Source organism: Ambystoma mexicanum, chromosome 10 (genome assembly GCF_040938575.1).
Source record: "Ambystoma mexicanum isolate Mex_15411 chromosome 10, UKY_AmexF1_1, whole genome shotgun sequence".
Classification (NCBI taxonomy): Eukaryota; Metazoa; Chordata; class Amphibia; order Caudata; family Ambystomatidae; genus Ambystoma; species Ambystoma mexicanum.
This window is the reverse complement of record NC_090932.1, coordinates 1,573,035,438-1,573,058,102: the sequence shown is the minus strand read 5'-3', so window position 1 is coordinate 1,573,058,102 and position 22,665 is coordinate 1,573,035,438. Positions and strand designations below refer to the sequence as shown.

General features: G+C 47.9%; 1 protein-coding gene across 6 annotated transcripts in view; it reads left to right on the top strand.

The window, feature by feature from the left end:
* CABIN1 (calcineurin binding protein 1) overlaps positions 1-22,665 on the top strand; it is a 1,968,820-nt gene that overhangs the window by 670,003 nt on the left and 1,276,152 nt on the right. For all 6 annotated transcript variants that reach the window (XM_069619890.1, XM_069619888.1, XM_069619891.1 and 3 more), the window contains one exon: positions 14,432-14,693. In XM_069619890.1, the coding sequence (XP_069475991.1) occupies positions 14,432-14,693 (262 nt within the window). The remainder of the gene's footprint in view (positions 1-14,431; positions 14,694-22,665) is intronic.

Sequence of the window (22,665 nt, the reverse complement as noted above, 5' to 3'; positions counted from 1 at the left end):
TGCCCCTCGATCACAAAGAGGAAGGGTGCGCGGCTTGTCGGCTTCTGAAGCCTAAAACTCTAAAAGACCGTAGGGTTAAAAGGTGGGCGGCCTACGCGATGTCGAAGGCCGAAGGTTCACCCGCCGCTGCTACCACCGACAGTGACGAGGAACGCGATGACACGACCTCCGCCACGGAAGTCGAAACCCCCTCTAAGGAGCGCTTACGCGCTTCGTCGTCTGTCCCCGGCCCCGACGGGCTCGGCTCACGCCCTGCTTATGGGGATGAACACCCCGGCGACACTGACGCACACAAAGATTCACATAAAGATAAGCACACAACCCATGGCTCTTCTTCGTCTAAGTCGAAGAGAGCTTCGGCGCCCAAGGAGACGCAGGTTCCACCGGCGGCCTCCTCGGACCGTTCGGGTTCGAAGCCCCTCTCGCAACCGCAGCCGCGACCTGCGACTGGGCTTTCGGCAAACAAGGGCGCCACCACCAAACCATCGGCCGGTGCGCATCAACAGAAGGCGCAGACCGCCGTACAGCGCTCGATACCCATAGCGTCGAAAACTCAAACTTCCGCCGACAAGAATGTCGCCGATAGCTTAGCCAGGATCGTTGTAGCCGACGCCCAAAAGCGTACGCCGAAGATTTCGTCGAGCGTTACGCATAGATCAAAGGATACGCCGAAAACACCAGAAGGAAAGCAGGGACTACCCCCTTCAGTCAGGGAGTCTCCCGACACACCTGAGGGTTTTGAGGAGGGCGACGGGACACTTTCCTCGACGCTTTGGGAGAGGTCGAGCCATTTCGAGGTAGACAACTCGAGTTTTCCCCCGCTAGACCGCTCTGGGGTACCCCATGAAACTATGGAGAGACTCCACCTCTGTATGGAGAGGATGGAAAAGTTTATGAGTACCCAAGCCCCTCTAACTCTCAGAAGAACTAGAGAAGGGCCTCAAGACGACCCCAGAGCCAAAAAACCGAGGCTGGTCGATCCCCTGCTGGACACAGCCTCAGACTTCCAAGATGTATATGACCTCACTGGGGAGGAACAATACTTCGAGGAAGAAGATGATTTCATGGACAACGAAGGACAGAACCAGGAGGAATGTCTAGAAGACAGAACAGACATTATAGAAGAAGGCTTCGGGATTAGCCCAGGAGAAGGACCTTCGCACCCCTGGCAATCACCATCAGTGTGTTCCGACACTGATGCCCTAAATCTAACTCCTCCGGATAATTCTCCAGTTAGGAACACGTCTCCAATTGACGATCAGCCTACTTTCAATGCACTGTTGCGCAGAGCAGCAGCGCATTTCGAACTGGACACGGGAGAACTCTCTCCAGAATTAGACTTTGTAGAAAGAGTCATTAAAGAAAAACCCCCGGTCAGCCAGACCATTCCACTCCTCGCCTCAGTTAAAAGGAGGATCACCACGTCGCTGTCCACTCCCGCATTGATCAGAGGGGTCAATCCACGGATTGAGAAACTTTTCGCTCCTTCACCCTCAGACCCGCTCTACATTAGGGGACATTCCATACCGGACTCCCTAGTTGTATCTAATACTAGAAAGAGGGCAGGGGTACCACTTTCCACCAGTGAGGCACCCCCTGACAAGGAGGGCAAGAGGCTATATGCCCTTGCAAAAAGAGTTACTTCCTCGGCTGCCTTCTCAGCAAGAATTGCCAACAACAATTCCTTGCTTGCGAGCTACGCAGACGCGCAGTGGGCCAAACTGCGCAAAGACGCAGAGGAAGCACCGGAGCCTTTACGTACACGCCTACTGTCGACTATTGGCGAAGGAACACAAGTGAACCAGAGCATTGTAAAAAACTCTCTGGACGCGGCAGAAACAGCAGGACGTTCCCCGGTACAAGGAATACTCCTAAAGCGCCATGTATGGCTGCGCAACTCAGGCTTTAAACCGGAGACACAGGCGTCTTTAATAAATAAACCTGTCGAGGACGCCAACCTCTTCGGAAAAGCGGTAGATGAAGCCCTAGAGATGGCCAAAAAAGAGTTCGACACTATCAAGACTCTTGACCAGATCTCTAAGCCCACTACCAGACGCGGCTATGGCAACAAGCGCTTTTTTCGTGGCCAACGGCAACAACAACAAGGTCACCATCAGCAATACCCTGCCACCAATTACCAAGCCAATAGTGGGCAGTACAGCCAAAGAGGCCAACGCCGGGGCAAAGGGAGAGGTCGGGGATCCACCCCCAGAGGCTCCCAAGCCCCCAACAACTCCAAGTGACGCGAAGATTCGCGTCCCCTCCCATGCAACACCGGTCGGGGGCCGGATAACATCCTTTCTTCCTGCATGGGAGGAGATAACGTCAGACCGTTGGGTACTTTCCACCGTAGCCCACGGATACTGTATCGAATTCAACAGTTCCCCATCCTACAGACCCCCGAGGGGACGGCGGTTGACGCCGGAACATCTTGCCATCCTTCTTCAAGAAGTACAACAACTGCTGGAAAAAGGAGCCATAGAGGTCGTGCCTCTATCTCAGGTAACGGAAGGTATTTATTCAGTGTACTTCCTTGTACCCAAAAAGGATCTAACCATGCGCCCTGTATTAGATCTGCGCCCAGCGAACAAGTTTATCAAACCCCAAAAGTTTCGTATGGTGACCTTACAGGAGGTGATCCCGCTGCTTTCACAGGGAGATTACATGACAACATTGGACATGAAAGATGCATACTTTCATATTTCAATGTTGCCAGCGCACAGAAAATACCTAAGGTTCATGATACAGGGCAAACACTACCAGTTCAAGGTGCTACCCTTCGGTATAGCTTCAGCACCAAGGGTATTCACAAAGGTACTGGCAGTGGCTGCGGCCCACCTGCGCAGGTTGTCCATCCCAGTTTACCCTTACCTCGACGACTGGCTCATAACAGGGGACTCCTACGAAACATGTTTCTCCAATACCCAAAAGACGGTAGACCTTTTGTTCCAACTGGGCTTCTCCATCAACGAAAAGAAGTCCAGTCTAGACCCCAGTCAAATCAAACAATTTCTAGGGGCTCTAATTCAAACAAGGGACGGCCTCGTCTTCCCCTCCAAAGAGAGGGTCCAAAACATGCTGTTTCAGATCCCCCAATATGTGACCGGCCGAGAGGTGACGGTACGCAAAGCAATGCGCTTGCTAGGAATGATGGCGTCGTGTATTTATTTGGTACCTCACGCGCGCCTGCGCATGCGCCCAATGCAAGAGTGGCTCAACAGCCAGTGGTGTCAGGCCAGCGGACAATGGGACGATCTAGTGGTGGTCTCGCAGGCCTTGGTTCTCTCGCTACAGTGGTGGACAAAGGGGAACATGGAAAAAGGAAAACCCTTTGCCACACCCGCGGCGGAAGCCACTCTAACCACAGACGCATCCCTCACAGGATGGGGTGCTCACCTATCCCATCAGACTGCTCACGGAGTGTGGACTCCGAACGTAGCATCCAAACACATCAATCTACTGGAGCTACTAGCGGTATTCAGGGCGCTAAAAGCCTTCCAAGAACACCTACAAGGCAAGACAGTAATGGTCCTTACGGACAGCACTACAGCCATGTACTACATCAACAAGCAGGGGGGCACCCACTCTCCAGGCTTGTCCAAACTGGCCCAGAATATATGGAAGTGGGCTCTCAAACAGGACATGTTCCTACTATCACTACATGTACCCGGGGAACTCAATCTGCTGGCAGACAGACTCAGCAGAGATTTCCCCCTGCCCGAAGAGTACGAATGGCGTCTGCACGAAGACATCGTCTTCGACGTCTTCACACAATGGGGATTCCCAGAAATAGACCTGTTCGCAACCCTGGAGAACTCTCAATGCCTAAGTTACGCCTCCAGGTACCCCCAGAACCAATCCAAGGGGAACGGTCTATCGATGCAATGGTCAGGGAAATTTGTTTACGCTTTTCCCCCGACTCCCCTTCTCAACAAGGTGGTGCACAAGATGCACCAGGAACAAGTGACCATGATACTGGTGGCCCCAATGTGGGCCCGACAGCCATGGTTCGCTCACTTGATGGAGATGTGTCTATCTCCCCCAGTAAAACTCCCCTGCCCGTACAACATGCTATCTCAGAACAAGGGCAGGACTCTGCACCCATGCCCCCAGAACATGAATTTAGCAGCTTGGCTCCTGAGGTCATAGAGTTCGGACATCTACAACTCCCGCAAAGATGCATGGACATCCTCAGGGAAGCCAGAAAACCGAACACTCGCCACTGCTATTCTAGCAAGTGGAAGAGATTTGTCATCTGGTGCAGGAGTAAAAGCATCAACCCTATTGACTGCTCTCCCACACATGTGGTACTATACCTGACCCATCTCTTGGATTCAGGCCTAGTGTTTAACTCCATTAAAGTCCACCTAGCGGCACTTTCTGCATACACCACCTCCCAACTCAAAGTGTCGTGGTGGAGGATCCCAGTTATAAAGGCATTCATGGAGGGAGTAAAAAGAATACACCCCCCGATAGCTGACCCTGCTCCCGGATGGGACCTTAATGTGGTACTTACCAGACTCATGGGCTCTCCATTCGAACCCATGCACAAAGCATCCCTTAAACATCTTACTCTTAAGACTGCTTTTTTATTAGCTATCACCTCCATCAGGAGAGTAAGTGAACTTCAGGCTCTTTCTATTCTAGACCCCTTTGTTACAGTTCACAAAGATAAAGTGGTTCTACGCACTCACCCTAGGTTTGCTCCGAAATTTATTTCTAAATTCCACGTAAACCAGTCTATAGAACTACCAACGTTCTTTCAAAATCCTTCCAATTTGGGAGAAAGGACTCTGCACACACTTGATGTACGCAGGGCGGTCATGTTCTACATGGAAAGAACCAGACCATTGAGGAAGACTAATCAGTTCTTCGTCTCGGTGGCAGCAGGAAGAGAAGGAGATGCGGTTTCAAAATCCACTATTTCTAGATGGATTGTTCAATGCATCACTCTCTGCTATACTCTTGCTAAGAGAGAACTACCCTTTAAGCCAAGAGCACACTCTACTCGAGGCACGGGGGCATCCATAGCATTCATTGCAAATGTTCCCCTTGAGTCCATCTGCAAAGCGGCTACCTGGAGTTCTGTGCACACCTTTACAAAACACTACTGTCTAGATACACACTCTAGATCTGACTCCCAGGTGGGACAGGCAGTATTACGACACCTTTTCTCTACTGTTCCTTCTCATAACCCACCGCCAACTCCGGGTACTGCTCGCTAGTCTATGCACAGCATGTGATTCTAAGCAGATTAACAAACATCAGAAGAGAATGCATTACTTACCGTAAAAGCATTTCTGATGGTTGTATCTGCTTAGATTCACATGCGCCCACCCTTCCTCCCCGCTCGGATGGAAGGAACATAGACTTCCTTTATATATCTCTCTCTCTTTCTGTACTCACTCACGTCTAGAAGGCTCCCTCAGGGCAGAAAAAATACAAACAGAGGGACCTCGACGCGTGAGGGATTGTGGGTACAACGCACGTCACTATAGGGATAGTGTTTCAGACACGCCTGGTCGACGTCCCCTTTTCGACTACGAAAAACAAAATGCAATACTCCGCAGTGACCACTGGATGTCGGACCTATGCACAGCATGTGAATCTAAGCAGATACAACCATCAGAAATGCTTTTACGGTAAGTAATGCATTCTCTTATTCCTAAGTTTTCATGTCTGTGTTGCCTCTGTTTCCAGAGGAGTTCTACCAGTGGGGTCCTCGCTACTGCTCTGTCTTGTTTGCCCCAAATCTGCTGCGGCTTCTCCCCCACCCATTCCCTCAGGACTTTAAGCTGTGCTGCCTGGTAGAATTTTTTGAAATGGGGGAGCGCCATCCCTCCTTCTCTGGTTGGGGCTGTGAGGACCATTCTGGCTATTCTAGGCGTTTTCCCCTTCCATACAAAGGACGATACCACTTTTGTTAATGTTTTGAAGAACGTGTCTGGGACAACCACCGGGAGAGCCTGAAAATAATAAAGTACCCTTGGGAGGATGGTCATCTTGACAGATTGAATTCTACCCCACCAGGATATCTGTAGTGGGTTCCATCTGTCTAATTCCTTTCGGATGTTTGTAATTAGTGGCGGATAGTTTTCCCCATAGAATTGCTCTATATTTTGGGGTACAATTATTCCCAGATACTTTATACCTTTCTGTACGATCTTAAGGTCCAGTAATTTTGCTTCCCTTTCTATGTTTGCTCTATCCCCTGCCAGAATCAGGATCTCTGATTTGTTCCTATTAATTTTTAGGCCCGAGATGGCCCCGTAATTTTCCAGTTCTCTCACTGTAGCTGATAATGTGGATTCTGGGTCCTCTAGGGTTATTAACATATCATCCGCATACGCGATCACTTTGTGCTGCTGACCTGCCATTTCTATCCCTTTAATGTGTATTGAATCCCGTATTTTAATTAGGAGGGGTTCTAAGAACAGGGCGTACAGCAGTGGTGAAAGGGGGCATCCCTGTTTCGTTCCTCTCGATATCTTCACCATGTTCGTAACCTCGCCATTAATGACTATTCTACTGGATGGGGTATTGTAATTCGCTCTAATGTATGCAATATATTGGTCCCCAAACCCCATTCGCTCCAGAATTTTGAACAGAATCGACCACTCCACCCTGTCGAAAGCTTTCTCGGCGTCTACCGACAGTAGTATCGCTGGGGTGTGGGTATACCTATTTTTTCCACTAAATGGGCTAGCCTCCTTGTGTTGTCGTGGGTCTGCCTGCCGGGAATAAAGCCTGATTGATCTTTACTAATCAGTTTTGGGAGAAGCGGGGATAATCTTGTTGCCAGAATTTTCGTATAAATTTTTGCATCTAGATTGATTAGGGAGATTGGTTGTATGATGCTGGGCTATTTGGATCTTTACCTGGTTTGTGGAACAGCAGTACTTTCGCTTCATTCATAGTGGGGGTCACGTTATCGCTATTCTTGAAGGAATTCAGGAGCCTCGTTAGGATCGGGGTCAAAATGTCTGCATATTTTTTATAAAATGGGGCCGTAAACCCACCTGGGCCTGGGGCTTTATTGCTCGGAAGTCCTTTTATAGCTTTATTGACTTCCTCTTCACTGATAGGGGTCTCTAGCGATTGTTTGTCCTCTAATGAAATTTTTGGGAGCTTTAGGGCTTCTAGGTATGAGACTTGGGCGTATGCATCAGGGAATTCTGTGGAGTAGAGAGTTTGATAGTATTGCCTCAATGCTTCCCCCATGTCGCGTGTGCGTGTTTGGAGATCCCCCTTCGTATCATATATGGCCTTAATCGTTGTTTCTTTCTGCTTTACCCTTAATTGTCTCGCCAGGAGTCTGTCTGCTTTGTTCGCTCTCATGTAATATCTCTGTTTCAGATAAAGTAGGTTCTTCTCTGTGCCCTTCGTGCGTAGCATCGCTAGTTGTCCCTGTGTATGTTTCAGTGATTTTTTCAGTGTCTTAGTGGGGTGTGTCAGTAATTTCGCTTGGATATCTTCAATTGTTTTTTCCAGCTCTTTTTCCCACTGAAACCTTTGTTTATCTCTTGTGATTTTCAACGCTATGATTTTCCCCCTCAAAACTGCTTTAAACGCGTCCCAGACTGTGCTCATTGCGACCTCCCCGGTGTCATTTTGTATGAAGTATTCCTCAATCATTTCCCTTATGGACTCCCCTGTAGTTGGGTCCAAGAGCAGCTCCTGCGGAAGCTTCCACCTCCAGAGCCCATTCTTCCTCCCTGGGAGAGACACTTCTAACCATAGCGGGGCATGGTCCGAGAGAGCTATTGTGCCTTTATCAAGCCCGTGTATCTTTCCCAGTAGGTCCACCGAAACCCAGAAGTAGTCAATCCTGGACATAGTGTTGTGGACATGTGAGAAGTATGTGTACCCCCTCTGGTCTCCCTTCAGTTCCCTCCAGACATCATTCAGGGCCATCTGGTCCATTTGTTATCTCAGATGTTTTGCTGGTGCCCCCTGGCCATGTGTGTTCCCTGTACTCCTATCTAGATGTGGGTTCCACGCCATATTTAGATCTCCTCCCAAAATCACTTCCCCTTTAGCATAGTCTTCTAATTTCGATAGCACCTCTCTGAGAAAGCCATCCTGTCCCTGATTGGGTGCATATATTGAGGCGATATAAGGCATATCTCCCTTCTTTATCTATGCTTGTATCTAGCAGTTTAGTGTCCTTCCCTACTTTCACCGCTATCAGCACCCCAGCTTTTTTCTCAGTTGCCGTTGCCAGAGCCCAAATATTGTATCCTTTTATCCGTCTTTTCTGTTTATCCCTTGTTCTAATATGGGTTTCCTGGAGAAGTAGTATATCCGCTTTCCCCTATTGAACTGTTTCTCAAGCTTCGCCCTTTTTGTTGGGTGATTCATGCCCCTAATATTGTAGGTCAAAACGCGTATCATCCCCATTGCGTTATGATTACGTGCCGTTGCATCGGGTCCCCTTCTGTTCTTGTTTCATTTCTTTGGTTCCTCCGATCCTTTCCCCTCCCCTGAACTTCCCCAACCCCCCAACTTTGAGCATTAAACCAACCAAACTGTCCCCCGAGTAGGGCGAGGCTTCCTATTGATGCTAGGGCGTTGCGCCCTTTGCTCCCTGCCCTCCATACCCTTGGGGGGTCTGTTATGGGGAGTCCTAAACCCCATTGCCCCATTGGGCTTCGCTGAGTCCCAGACCGTCGGTTCTAAACCCGACCACCATCTGTGTGTTGTCCGTTCCGCTCCGCTCTCCTCCCTCACCCCGATCGGGTTTTAACCGCTACCTTTCCGTGTCCGTTCCCCAAAATTGTGTCTTCCTGGGTTTTTCATGGTACTTTTCTCCGGGTCTCCCTCCCTGCGTTTGCCTTCTTTTGCGTGTTTGTTTCCCAGCCCATTGGTGTTCTCGTTCGATCTCTCCTGTTTGAGGTCTCCCCCCGTTCCATCTCTTCATCCTGGAGGCCCATAGTGCTAAGGCCTTCTTCCACCGTGGACACCCTTCTCTGTTTTCCTTCCCACGTAAATAGCAGGCCAAATGGGAAGGTCCATTTGTAACGGATTTGTTTTTCTACTAAAACGTTCACCAGTGGGGACATTGCTCTTCTTTTTTGGAGGGTTATTAGAGCAAGGTCCTGATACAATTGGATATCTTGCCCATTCATTTTAATATGCTCCATTTCCCTGGCTCTTCGGAGGATCTGTTCTTTCTGCGGGTAGGAGGAGAGAGCCACCAGGACATCGCGTGGTCTTTCCCCTGGGGCCCCAGATCTTTTCGGTCCTACCCTGTGGATTCTGTCTCCTCCGATTTCATCAGTGTCTTGTGTTCCCAGTATGTCTCTGAATACCTCTTTTACCGCTTCTTTCAGATCTTTGTCTAGCACTGATTCTGCCATGTTCTTGATTCGAATGTTGGAGCGTCTAGAGCGGTTCTCCAGATCCTCACATTGTATCGCCAAGTTGAGTGAGTGTCACCAAGTGCTCTTGCGTTTCGCTTGTTTGTCTCGTGTCTTCTTCAAGACTTTGCACAGTTTTTTCCACAATGTCAGTTCTTTCTTCTAGGTTGTTAATATCGATTCTCATGTCTTGAACCACTTGTTTCATTTCATTCTTCATGGTTGTAAATTGTTCTTGAACTGTAGACATGAATTTTTCTTGCAGGTCCATGAACCAGGTTTGCATGTCCTCCCTAGTCAATGGTTGTTGTTGCTGGGATAATGATTCTGCCTCCCCCATGGGCTCTCCCTGGGTTCTCCCTCTCGGTTGCGATGTCCCCTCCGCTGACCACATTTGCAGTATATCCGCGCCTTGTTTTGCAGGTTGGGGAGTCTGTTGGATGGGGTTCCCCTTTCCTTTTGCTCTAGACATGGTAGAGTGTTCCGTCAGATTGTCTATGGGGCTTCTGCGCCCTCGTGTAGCCCTCAGGTGGGCCCTCTACCCGTTCCTGTCCTCTGAAATGTTCTTGTATGCGTGGGGTTCTTGCTTTAGGAGGTTGTGCTGTCTGTCTTTCTGCTTCTCCCCCCTTCGTCTCTCTGTGCCAAGATGCTGCTGGCGTTACGTGTTGCTCCTTAATCGATTTCCCCCCATGGTTGCGGGGAGGGAGGCCTCTCCTTGAATCCGACCTGCTTGGGGGGGAGGGGGTCTTGCGTAGTGTACTCTTTAGGGCCGGGGGGAATCCCGATCAAATTGATGGCGGGGTGTATTCGCCTTAGAGGGATTTTTTTTTTCCCCTTTTATTTTATGTGTCCATACAGCTTGCGTGTTTTTTGGGTCCCCCCCCCTGGGGTTACTGAGCATGGGCGGGTGTTTAATTTTCTCCCCCCAGGTTGGCTCACCTTCTCTTCTTCATGCGCTGTGTTCCAGGGCGGCCCCCGCTTTTCCTCTCCAGCGGTCAGCCCTGATCGCGCTGCCTTCTCCTGACGCCGCACCCCTTCCCTGGCCGCAGCAACCATGCTCTCCACCGCTCCCGATGCCGGGTGGGGTGGGGGGACGGTCCCTCCACTCGGGGTTCCACTGAGCCCCCGATCCAGCCTCCTCGCTGACCGCCGCCTCGCGGTCTCCCTGTGTCGCGTCGAGTGGTCCTCCGAGGCACGGGAGAGTCTCTTTCGGCTCCGGTGGGGGAGGGGCCGGTCTGCTATCTCCTCGCTTTCGTCTGGCATCCGCTCCGCTGCGGCGCCGGTTCCTCGCAGGGGGGGAACGTGGGGGGGAAGCTATTTGCGATCGGGGGGGGCAGAGAGCCGGTCCGTCACGGCTTCGGTCGTGCTGATTTTGGCAGCCCGGGCGGAGCGCGGTTTAGCTGCGTCTCCTCACCCCGGCGGCCATCTTGGATCCGTCGGGAGTGTTTTTAATGTTGTCCAGGGTGTGGAGAGGGTGTGGAGATTTAGCAAGGAGGGAAGTGAGGTCGGTCTGTGGATGCAGTGCTGGTGTCTATGTGCTGGCGGATCTTGCTGATTTTGTCGAAGGTGTTGATGGCTGAGGATTTTTCGATGGAGTGTGGTATGGCAGAGTCAGGTAGCGGGTTGACGCAGTGCTTGACCGCTTTGAAGAGGGCTCTGCTTTTGTTGTCGGCTTCTGCTATGATATTCTGATAGTAGGAGGCCTTGATTGTGTAGGTTAGTTGTCGATGGGTTGGGCTGCAACTAATCGACGCAGCCAAGACGCCACCTAAATCTGTTGAAGCAGATGTCGATCAGACTGGTGCTGATGGCCTTTTTGCCTTAGATATAGGGAAAAAATACCCCGATCATGATCAACAACACTGTGGCCATGCACTGCTTCAACAAGAGAGGAGGTGTAGGATCACTCCCTCTGTAGGGAGTGTGGCAGGTCAGATAAAGGAGGCGGATAACTAGACATTGTCTAAAGTGTTTCACAAAGTAAAGAAAATATCTCATCTAGTCATATTGGTACGATGATGGTCGCCAGTTCTGGAAAAAAGGGGGCTTGTCGCGAAATTTCGTAGAATAATGCTTCGCCTTCCTTCTCCTCTCCTTATTTGTCTCTAGTTCGACCTGTTAGTGTTCCCCTGTTAATCTTAACTTATTTGTGAATAATCTTTTCCTTTTCTTTTTCGACTTTGCAATGTTTGATTGGTTACATTATCTTTATTTACTACATTCTATAAGGCACAATTGACATTTTAAGTTGTAATCAACTCTCTTTTTCTCTGATATTGACATTTTTACTGCTGTAAAAGCTCAATAATAATCAGTTAACTAAAAAAAAAAATTGGTCTTCTGTCTGCAGAGGAAAGGAAGGGGCTCGCCGTGAAGTGGAGTAGACCTGGGGAGTGGGCTCGGAGGTGGTGACTTGAACTTTCTACTGCAAAAATAAAAGCCGAATAACGATGAAGATTGCCTGCCAGCTAGTGTATGAAAACCGGATGCTCCTCTAACCTTTAATGTCACCACCATCTTGGAGAGTTAGAGCAATATTCGGTATTCAGAGCCCGTAACAGCGAGTCACACAGTGGCTCATAGAGGGTAATGTGTGGGGGGCCAGTAGGGAGCGGAGAATGCATAAGACTATTGCATTGAAGGATGCCAAGAAAGAGGTGCCAAGAGTCCCAACTGATGTATGTTGTACACTGAGCAACTGACCAAGCATGAGGAGACCTATGTTGGTGTCCGCCAAGAGAGAGGGAGGTCTGGAGCAGTGTCAGAGTAAATAGGTGCCAAATCAAGTTTCCAGAATCTACCGATCAACCTGCTGAAAAGGGGTCTGCCAGGAGAAAATTCACCCTGCTGTTATTCAGAGGAAAATACATGAACTGAATTTATTTTGGAATGTTTTTATTGGCATTTAAAGTACAATCATAGTGTAAACAGTGCAACATATTCAGTTTGATACTTGGAAAGAATGCCATATAAACAGGAACAACATAACAAACAAAGAAAACTTCACTTGACAGACATCGCATGTTTTCAGACACCATTTTCCTCCCATTAGCAAGTGGGATTTAGTGTGAAAAAAGTGTGATTGAATGCAGGGAGCGGTCTCTGAGGCAGCAACAGTATTGCTCAGTTATTTCAAGTGTTAATTGTCCCGGAGAATCCAGTGTGTACTCATGGGGGTACTTTCCTATCTTCTCCTTACTACTCTCTTGTAACTAAGTAATGACTTCTTTGTATGTATAACAAGTCATCTCTGTAACAAGCGCCACGATGCCCTATGGGCTGTATGTGCGCTTAACAAATGCGAATAAATAAATAAATAAATAAATAAATAAATAAATAATATCATCAAAATCCATGAACTGAAAACCAGAGCCTGGTGTGAAAGACCAAAGAACAGGACCCTAGACTGGGACAGGTGTTCCCTGTATAAGAGGTGCGAGAGACAACCCAAGACATAAGAGAGCAATTGATGAAACCAGATTGCAAGCAGCAGATTCAAACCTTCGGAGCAAGGGACCCGCCTCCGAGAAAGAGCCACACACCCGGTAGGCATGTTGAAGCAGACTATCCATCAGAAAGAGAGAGGGAACGATTGTGGGAGAGAGACTGAGACCAACAGCATTACCTGGGACTCTTAAATGGAACTTTGAGCCCGCGTGATCTGAGGGAGACAAAGGAGGAGTCTGGTGAGATGGAGCAGGAGAGGAAGACACTGCGTTCAGGGATACAGAAGCAAATCTCTGAAAATCCAGAAACAATCAAAGGAGACTGGAACATTTTGTAGGGGAGAGAGTACAGAGTGAACCAAGAACAAAGAGTTGGGAAAGTGTTGCAATGTGTATGAAACAGGAATAACAAACCTAACCTTTGTCAAGGTTGCTTTCTTAACATTTTTTTTAATGATGTATTATAAGACGCACGATTACTAGAAGTTATTTCACAGTTTTTAGTTGATATTCTGTGAACTTTATGTTGGTGTCAGAGCATTCTTTGGGACATCCTTTCACAGTGTACTGACAGAATGATCATGAACACTTTACTAAGCCTTTCGGGAATCGCCTCTGCCTTTTTCTGGGAAAAGCCTAGTTAGTGTATTAACTTTAAGATGTTTGAGATTGGCATGGTTTTCTGTAAGAGCAAGCACCACATTAGAGCCATGGCTAGTTCAGAGTTTCCTTAAGTTAGCAATCTATCACCCTATGCCCCTGACCTAAGCCTCTGTTCCTTAAAAGTCCTTACTACACACTGGATTAGCTTGGCGTTGCTCTCGATGTTCCTGTTGAGCATCTGCCCAATTATTGTTCTTTTAAGAGCCAAAGTCCCTCATTTGTTGGCTTTTCTCTCGCTGTGCAACCAGGCACTATTCAGAAAATACTTGCCCTGCAGCATTAAACACCTTTTTTGCACTGCTGTGCCTTTTCTGTTCTTATCTTGACTGACGTTAGATTTCCTCTCCTCCAAGCTGATCACCTTCTTTCCAAGCTTATAACCTTCTTCTCAGACGACCTTTCTGTATTACTCCCACCTCTCTTTTCCCCTCCAATTTATGTATGCTGTATTGTTTCTTTTTGCTAAAAGTTCCAATTAACTGGGGAAACCAATGTTTTGGTTTTCCAACTCCTTTCTGCCCTTTGGAAGAAGCTTGTAGGGCCATTGTGGCACTGTGCTACCTAATGGCAAATCGTTAAAGCAAAAATACAACTAACATAGCACCATAACATTGTCATGAAATCTGAACCCTGGTTCGAGGAAGAAATGGTCTCACCACAGCAGATTTTAAGAAAATGAAAAATGCAGTAAGGTTAATTTCTCAATTTGGTTGCGCTTGCTATATCTGCTATTTGCTTTGATCAAATGTACATGCGTTGAGATTATTGGGATTGTTTGCAAGCACTACCTAGGCACAGAATGTACAAAAAGAATGTGGCTGTAATTATGTTGATGTATATCTTGTGATAAATAATAGAGCTGCTATTCTGTCTTCGGCTCCTCTTTTTTCACTTTCTCCCTTTGCTTCTTTGCTCTTGTGCAGGCTGCATAGATTCACAGATTATCTGCTCTTTCTCACACAGGTTTGATTCTTGGGCTGGCATGGCTTTGGCAAGAGCAAGCCGGATACAGGACAAGTTAAACTCAAATGAGCTGAGAAGCGACGGTCTAATATGGAAACAGTCTTCCCCTGTCCTGAACTCCTTCAAGCGAGCACTGGAGCTCGACAGCTCCAATCTGTCTTTGTGGATAGAATATGGCACAATGTCCTACACACTCCACTCCTTTGCTTCCCGACAGCTAAAGCAGTGGAAGGCCAAGCTACCTGCAGAAGTGGTGAAGCAGGTGAGAGGATGCCAAAGAACCACGTGTTTCCTCATCTACTCAGCGTCTGGCCAATGTAGTTTTTTGCATTAATTTCTGAACAAGTAGTAGTTAGTATGTCTCTAGTGGTTTGAATACAGAAACAGGTGTTTTCTTAAGGGAGCCCCAATGCACAGGGCTGCTGCGATTATGGTATGCTGGGAGTATGTATATTACACTTTCGTAATTAAGTCATCTCCCCGCTCCCCCGCCCCCCATCACAGGGTCCTCCTCTTAGAAATCTATCCCCCAAGTGGGATTGTTTTGGAAAATGTTTAGCCCCAGGTCGTGCATTGCGCTCCATGTCAGCTCAGCTCTGCCTTGTTGGCACCCATGACTTCATGTGTAACGTCTTGGGTACTATGTATGGAATCTGATATGCCCCATGAGTTAGAAAATCCCTTTTTGAATATGGTTGTAGGAACCTTGAATGTTTTGTTTGTTTTTGTGGTATTCTGGACTATTTTTAGCTATTCCGGATCTCACTGATGAATCCTGGGAATGCTCCTTAAAGAGGAGCCACCCTATTTTGGACTAAGGAGGTGATTGTGCGAAAAAAAGCCTGCCTAGGGGACAGGTCAAGCAGGATCTCATTTGGCGTAACCCCCTCCACCCCTCTGGGGACAAGGAATGTTGAAGTAGAAATTCCCTTTCACCTCCCCTCACTGCAAAGTCTGAGGCATTTGTTGGGTATATGGGAACAGTGCAGGGTAGCCATGTGCAGGGCCCATTTAAGGTGGATGGGTTGATCTGAGTCTCACTGTAAACCCCAAAAACAATGGGATCCCTCCTTCCACTCGAAGGTGGTTCTAATGTACACCAGCAGATCAAGAGGGAGCGAGACCAGCTGAGGCAGAAGAGATGTGGGCTTGTGCAGCAGCGCAAAGGAGGAACTACCACCCTGCTAGGAGGAGCCAAATGGGAGAGCCAGGCACTCTGCATGGTTGGCATGGACCACGAAGAAGCTTGTGGAGCGCTGCCTCTTCACCAATGGTGGCGATCCTGCTGAGCCCTGAACCACCGATAGAGGAAGCCACTTCCAGGGGTGGAAGACGTACCAGTGTGCTGAGCAGACCGCACCGCATTGTGCAGAGCCAGGAGGGCTAAGAGAAACTGCAAGAGAAGCCGCAACAAAGCAGGGCCAAGCGGGCTGGCCCTTAGCCAATACAGGGCTGATAATCAGAAGACCGCTCGAAGGGTTAAGGGAGAATGCCAGAGAAATCACAACTAAAGCGGGGGCATGCAGACCCGTAGCCCACCTGGGGCTAATAATCAGAATAACCTTGGACAGGTTGAGAGAAACTACGATCAAAACCAGAACACAAGTCGAGCTAAGCAATGCCTTGGCCTACCCAAGACTGCAAGCAGGAATTGCCAAACACGAACAAAAAGAGAGTGGTATTTTTAAAATACATATGGTCACAAATCAGAGGAACTCATTAGGTTTAATATATCCCAGAGGAGGGGGTAAACTAAGAACTATTTGGACTAGGTGAATAGAGTTGTCATTTTGGCAATAGAACATTGAGAGACATTTTTTGTTAGTACATGGGACCCACTTAGCCAAGTGTTGGATGATACACTCTGTTGTAAAGAATATTTGGTTTTTCATTGGTTCTACCAAACCAGGAGCTAGGAGAGACTTTTTCTGAGAACTCTTTGGTCGAGGTCAGAAAACCAGCCACCACTGAGTGAACCCATGGGGATAGCAACCCTAATCTAAGTACAATTTAGATTTTCTTTCTTTTCTTAGTGGTAAGACAGATGTTAGGATAGCTTTGGTTTTGGCAGAGGAGCGAGTGGATTTGTTCTTCCTGATGAGCACCCATTTGTTTTTTTAGAGTAAGGAACTCATTAAAGTGGTAGAGCTTAGAGAAGCTTTTCTTTCATTTCAAATAAAAGTTGTGTTTAAGCATGTCCTCTTGCCCGTCTCCTATATATGACTTGCCGCAGTATACAGTACTTGAAATGGTATTATGCAGTAACATGCAAAAGTGCACGCACTAAAAACGTATTACAGAAATATCTGCTACCGGCAGCCTGGCTTGGACACATTATAAAAGATACAGAAATGTTACTAAAATAATAAGGGAGAAAAAGTATCCCTGCAGCCCTTCTCTATAAGGTTTGCTGCATAAAAACAACAAGGAATATCAATCAGCAAGGGAAGTAAAGCAAAGAGGCTTTGCTTGCCTCCAAAAGTCAGGACACAAATCAAATCATAGCTAAAAGGTAGGGGGTTGGAGTTCCATTTATATCAATGGAAGGCAACCCACAAAAAGACGCTTTCCTAACAGCTGAGGACCATACTCTTGCAGCAGGCCAGAAAGCTGCTTTCTTTTTTAAATCATATTTTCATTGATTTTCAAAAAGACAGTAAGAATAGACTTTACGGTCAATTGGCATTCCTTACAGATTAATGGTGGCTAGTTAAAGGAGTATGAGAACTACTGTATTAGCATATTACTGTCACTCATAATGGTTCTTTATGTTGAGAATTATGTTATCCCATTCCTTCTTTGTGAACATGGTCATTTATAATAGGTGTTTTTTTGCATAAGATTTCCAGCTTCTTAGAATTCTATTTGCCACCATGTGTGCTATCTGCACCAGAGGCGCATTTGCACTTTCTTTGCAAATCTGCATATTCATAATTTGTAGCCCTGTACCTGAGCACCAGGTCCCCTCCCCATCAGCCCCTCAACTATTTGTACAGTTCAACCACCGGTTTTGTTATTCTTCCTAGCAGTACTGTGAGTAGGGCAACTATTCACAGCATCCATCCTCCCTATTTTCCTTGGGTGTGTTGTTTCCTATTCAGTTTTTTTAAAATACTTTATTGGAAAGTTTTTTTCTATGTGTGAGGTTTTGCCTCAAGCACTTTCATATACAATATAATTGTTGTTAATTATTGCTTTGTGTAAAAAACAATTTTTTTTACGCCCTTCATCTCAGGATTTGCAAGCCATGTTTTACTGGTTTCCGGTGCATGCTTCCCTTCTCCGCTCTGGACCTTCACAGAGCCTGTGTAACCTGCTTGTGCTAATTCTATCTGATTCATTCTTGTGCCGCCTGTGCAGGAATCATGCCTTGGTGACTGAAAACCCATATTCCATACATGCATGCAGAGGGCCAGTTATGGATGCAACGTGCAGACATGGGATGATTAGGAACAAAGGAATTGGGGGTATAGAACTGCTATGGTATGTCCCATCCTGAAATCGTAATGAGTAGCACTGCTGTAGTATTGTTACTCACTTGATAGGTCAATTTAGACTGGCTGAATTTACATGTTTGAAGCTATTTTAATGATGGTGCAAAACCCACTCTTAATAAAATACAATGTTTGTTCTTGGCTATCTCTCTGGTTCGTAGGTTGTCTGGACATGATCTTCATCCATGCAAAGGACTCTTCTGGCAGCATCTAGCTAGCACCTCCTCAACCAACAGGAGCTGGTCAAAGCTTTTACCCCAGCAGTGCCCGCTGTCTGGGGATCATTATCCTGCTTATATTGAATGGAAAATAACTTGGATTTGAATAGACGCCTTCATCGCATGGATTCATCATCTTTGATATTAATCTCCTAGCACAGCTGCTCGCCTGAAACGTTTCTGCCACCAGAGGGTGCCGCACGGCTCCTTTTTATCTCCGCCTGATGCCTCTGCGTGCCCTGCAACAGACATGGCTAGTATGTAAAGAGACATCGCGCCCTGTGACCTCTGTTCCTTTTTTGCACGCACTCTGCGCGCTTTAGGAAGACCCTTCTTAAAATGTATTTGAATTTCTCAAATCTTTAGCTTATGTTATTCGACACAATGTCGAATTCGACTAAGTCCTAGGGTTTCAAATCCAGCATGAATTGCGGGCGTCAAATGTCCATTTTAGATCCAAATCGCATTTGCCTTTTCTGTCTCTGTGAAGGCCACAACACGCAGGGTTGCGCGTCATGCCAATCGATGCAACCAAAGGCACGTCTAGAACGGGAGGCAAAACATTTTACTTTCCTCTATAAACCGAACGGTTATAAAGACCAGTTCAAGGTCAACTGGCGTGGATCATGGCACTGAAGAACGGCCCCCAGTCCAGAAAGAAGAGAAAAAGAAGAAAGCCCTGGTGGTTCTTCACGGCTTCACTCTTCTTTGTCGCTGAAGAAGAGGGGCGCCCACTCCAAGATCACCATGGATGAAGAGGCTCCACGGGTACTTTTCCTCACCCAGTCTTCTACCCCTGAGGAATGGGAGGCATTCAGGATGAAGATGCTTGACATCTTCGCCAAGGCCTGGGCCACTTTTGCCACGACTCCTTCGGCCAGGCCAATGGATCCCACCGGGCTCGGATGAGCTGACCGGGAATCCACAAGCAGATGTGATAAGGTCATGTCCAAGGGTCACACCATGCCGTCTCTGGACGTTGGCCTTTTGGCCTCTAGTCCCTCAGAGTTGCTAGGGAATTTCTCCTGCTCTCCAGGAGAGAATACCTATCCCATTTGAAGGACATTTAAGATGAGGAAGGCAATGGCGTCCCTTTTCGGACTGGAACCCCTCCACCCTTGGGAAGTCAGACTTTCCAGGGTAGTATTATGGGGATCAGGGGGACATGGTGTGGGGCTTGCAGGAGGCAAATGGCCTGGGCACCTCTTCTGAAATGGGCATGCTAACTGCTGCCATCCCAGACAAATCGCAGGCTGATTTCCAGCTCCTGATGGCATAGGTGGTGGACTCCTTGGGGATATCTGCCCCATCACATCCGAAGATGCAGTATGAACTGACTGACGTCCTGCATGAGGGTCCAAAGGAAACGCTATTGCCTTTCAGTCAGGCAGTATATGGGCCAGTGCTAGAACTGTGGGTAACACTGGCTTCAGTTCTCCATGTGCACTGCAAAATGGCTAAAAAGCACAGGCAAGCACCCTCAGACACCATGTTCCTTTCAGCCCATGCTTCACCAGAAAGCTTGATAGTCCAGGCCACTATGGCGGACCTTAAAACCACTTTTTCCCCATCTTTGCCCCCCCCCCTGCCGGGGAGAGAAAGAGACTGGACACATGGGGTAGGAATATGTTCTGCTCCTCGAGCCTTGGTCTCCGGTGTATGAACACCTCATGCGCTCTGATCAACTTCTCTTTGGGCATGTGGACGGTCAGGCATAGGCATCAGAGCACATCCCGGAAAGGGAGATAATTGAGGGCTTTGAGGCCCTAATAAGGGACAACAAGGAAGTCTCCCATCAAATGCTGAGGTCTGGTCTGATACTGCAGACTGTGTAGCAAGAACAATGGCCACAAGCACCATCTTGAGCAGATTCTCTTTGCTGTGGACCTCCAGGTTTACTTCAAACATCCAAGTGGAACTTCTGAATTTGCCCTTCAATGGCATGAACTTATTCAGCACCAAGGCCAATGAGTCCTTACAGAAATTCCAAACCTCTAAGGCCACAGCTAAGTCGCTGGGGGCTAGCAGTCCAGCAATCACGTCCGGAAGCAGGGGGAGGGGTTTTCACCCCTTCGCTACTTATGCCCAAAGAGATAAGAGGCTAAGCACCATTGGGCAAGCAAGGGCAGTGTCGTCCCTTCAGGGGTAAGGGCTGGGTGCGCCCAGAAGAGGTGCTTCCATCTCTACTGTGCTCTCTGCAGCCCATGGGTGAAGCCTCTCTGAAGTGGACTTCCGTCATAAGTCCCTTGTCAGAGACGGAAAGTCCCCGTTTGGAGAGGAATGGAAAGATAACCCTGTCAATGCCTGAGCCTTACAGGTCATACATAAGGGGTATTGCCTCCCTTTTTCCACTTTACCCTCCAGACCATCCCCATACCACCAACCCTTGCCTCTTGAACATCTCTTGCTGTAGGAGAACTGCCAGCTTCTGGCAAAAGGGACCATAGAAATGTACTGGTGCTGAAGAAGGATGGCGGTCTGAGAACCATTCTAGATCTGTGGCTTCTGAACTTGTACTTGCAAGAACAAGTTCAAGATGCTCACTCTAACCCAAATCCTCACTAGATAGTCGTTCACATCCAGGACCATGTCTCTGAATCTTCAGGATGCTCACTTGCATTTGGCCATCCACAGAAATGCAGGAAGTACCTGAGATTCAAAGTAGGGAACTGTACTACCAGTTCAAGGTCCGCCCATTCCGACTTTCTTTGGAACCCAGGGATTTCACCAAGCTGCTAGCAGTGGCCGCGGCTCGCATCAGAAAGGAAGGCATTCATGTTTTTGCATATCTGGACAACTTGCTCATCTGACCCCGCTCCCAAGTACTAGCGTTGGCACACTTGTACATGATGTGCAGCCTGTTGCACAGCTTTGACTTCTCCCTGAACTTCGCGCGTTGAAACACTTGTGTATAGGCGCGTTATAAATGCCATATCATATCATATCAAGTAGTCTTAGGTTTTACCATCCCAGTCTCTCCGATTTATCGGATTGGCCTTGGACACCTGCCTGGGCCCGAGGACAATGGCAAACATCTGCAAGATGGTCCGAGTTTTTTAGCCACAGAAAAATGTCCCAGCCTCAGATTTTCTGTGCTTGCCAGGTTTTATGGTTTTATGCATCCTTTTGGTGCCTGTTAGGGAGAATTCTCACCCAAGTGCTAGATTCTCTCTACCTTAGAGCCCTCTAGCTCTTTTGCTATATTTTGGGACTTTGAACTTTTCATTTTCAATGTGTTTTACTTTTGTGTTCTGTGGATATGGAGTTTTTAGACAAACTCCATAGGCATCATCTTTTTCTTGTGTGTCACACAGCACCTTCAGTGCAGTGGCACAGGGATGTCTTTCAGACTTCCCAAGGTTTAAATACATTCTCTGGGACTGACTACCATCTCCCAGTGCTTGTAAAGTTAAATTAACTTTGCTAGTCTTTTTAAATTCATAGACCCAGCACAGACTATCTTCCTATAGAGTGCTGGAGGGGTTGCCTAGCTTTCCCTATGTCTAAACACTCATGTAACCGTCAGATGTTACCCTTTCCTCTTGAAATGGCTGGTGGCAGTGGTTTTAGAACAGACTACCATGATTTTTCCCGACCGCGAACACCGGTAACTAAAAATTGGGTTAGCAATATTTTTCAATATGGCGCCCATGACCCCTCTGTAAAAACAGACTCTGGACATCTTTTTTCGCCGTTTCTTTTAAGAAAGGTCCTTCTTGTGTTTAACTCTGTGCGCCAAACCAGGTTTGGTCCCTTTGTTCGATGCCCTTTGGCGGACTTCAATGTTGAAGCCCTCCTCTGGCGCCTGAGTGTCTGGGGTGGACAGGATGTGAGGGAGGTGCCCGAAACTCCCTGTGCTTAGTCTCCTAGGAGACCTGAATGCACTCTGGCATGATTGGCTGGCTGACTGTCCAGCAAGGACAGCCACCCTGCTGGGCGAGTGGCAGCTAGGCTGGAATGAATGGGAGAAAACTGTATGAAAGGCGAGTCTCCAGGACTGGAAGGCAGAGTCGACCACTGGAACGAAAGAACCGAAGACGAGCTGAAGGAAGACGACTGCTGCAACTCCTGGACCGTTGCTTTGCCCGGTGAAGCCCTGCTGCCGGTCCGAATTGCCTGAAACCCATCGACAGAGAAGCTCCTTAAAGGACGGCTTCTTCCCTTGAGCTGGTGGGAAGAACCAACTCGTAAGCCACCTGGACACCATCTCCATACTGGTCGAATTGTCATCAGAGTGTTGTTGAAAACTGGATAGCCAGTGAGAAGGCTACTAGTTTGTGGACTTTAAGGCACTCACACCTTAAAACTGACGCTTAGCCAAGCTTGTGGCCTCTTCCCTGGGCAGTGCAAGAACCTCCCGACATCCTCCTTCTTGTTCCCATGACTGAAGCTCAGGAACAGCGAAGTCTGCAGGAACTTCCAGGAACAACTGCCTCAGCTACAGCTTTTCTTCATACTTAAGGTACTGTGCAAAAGCGGTGTGGAAATCCTTTCTGCCGCGGTGAAGGTTTGTTAAACCTTC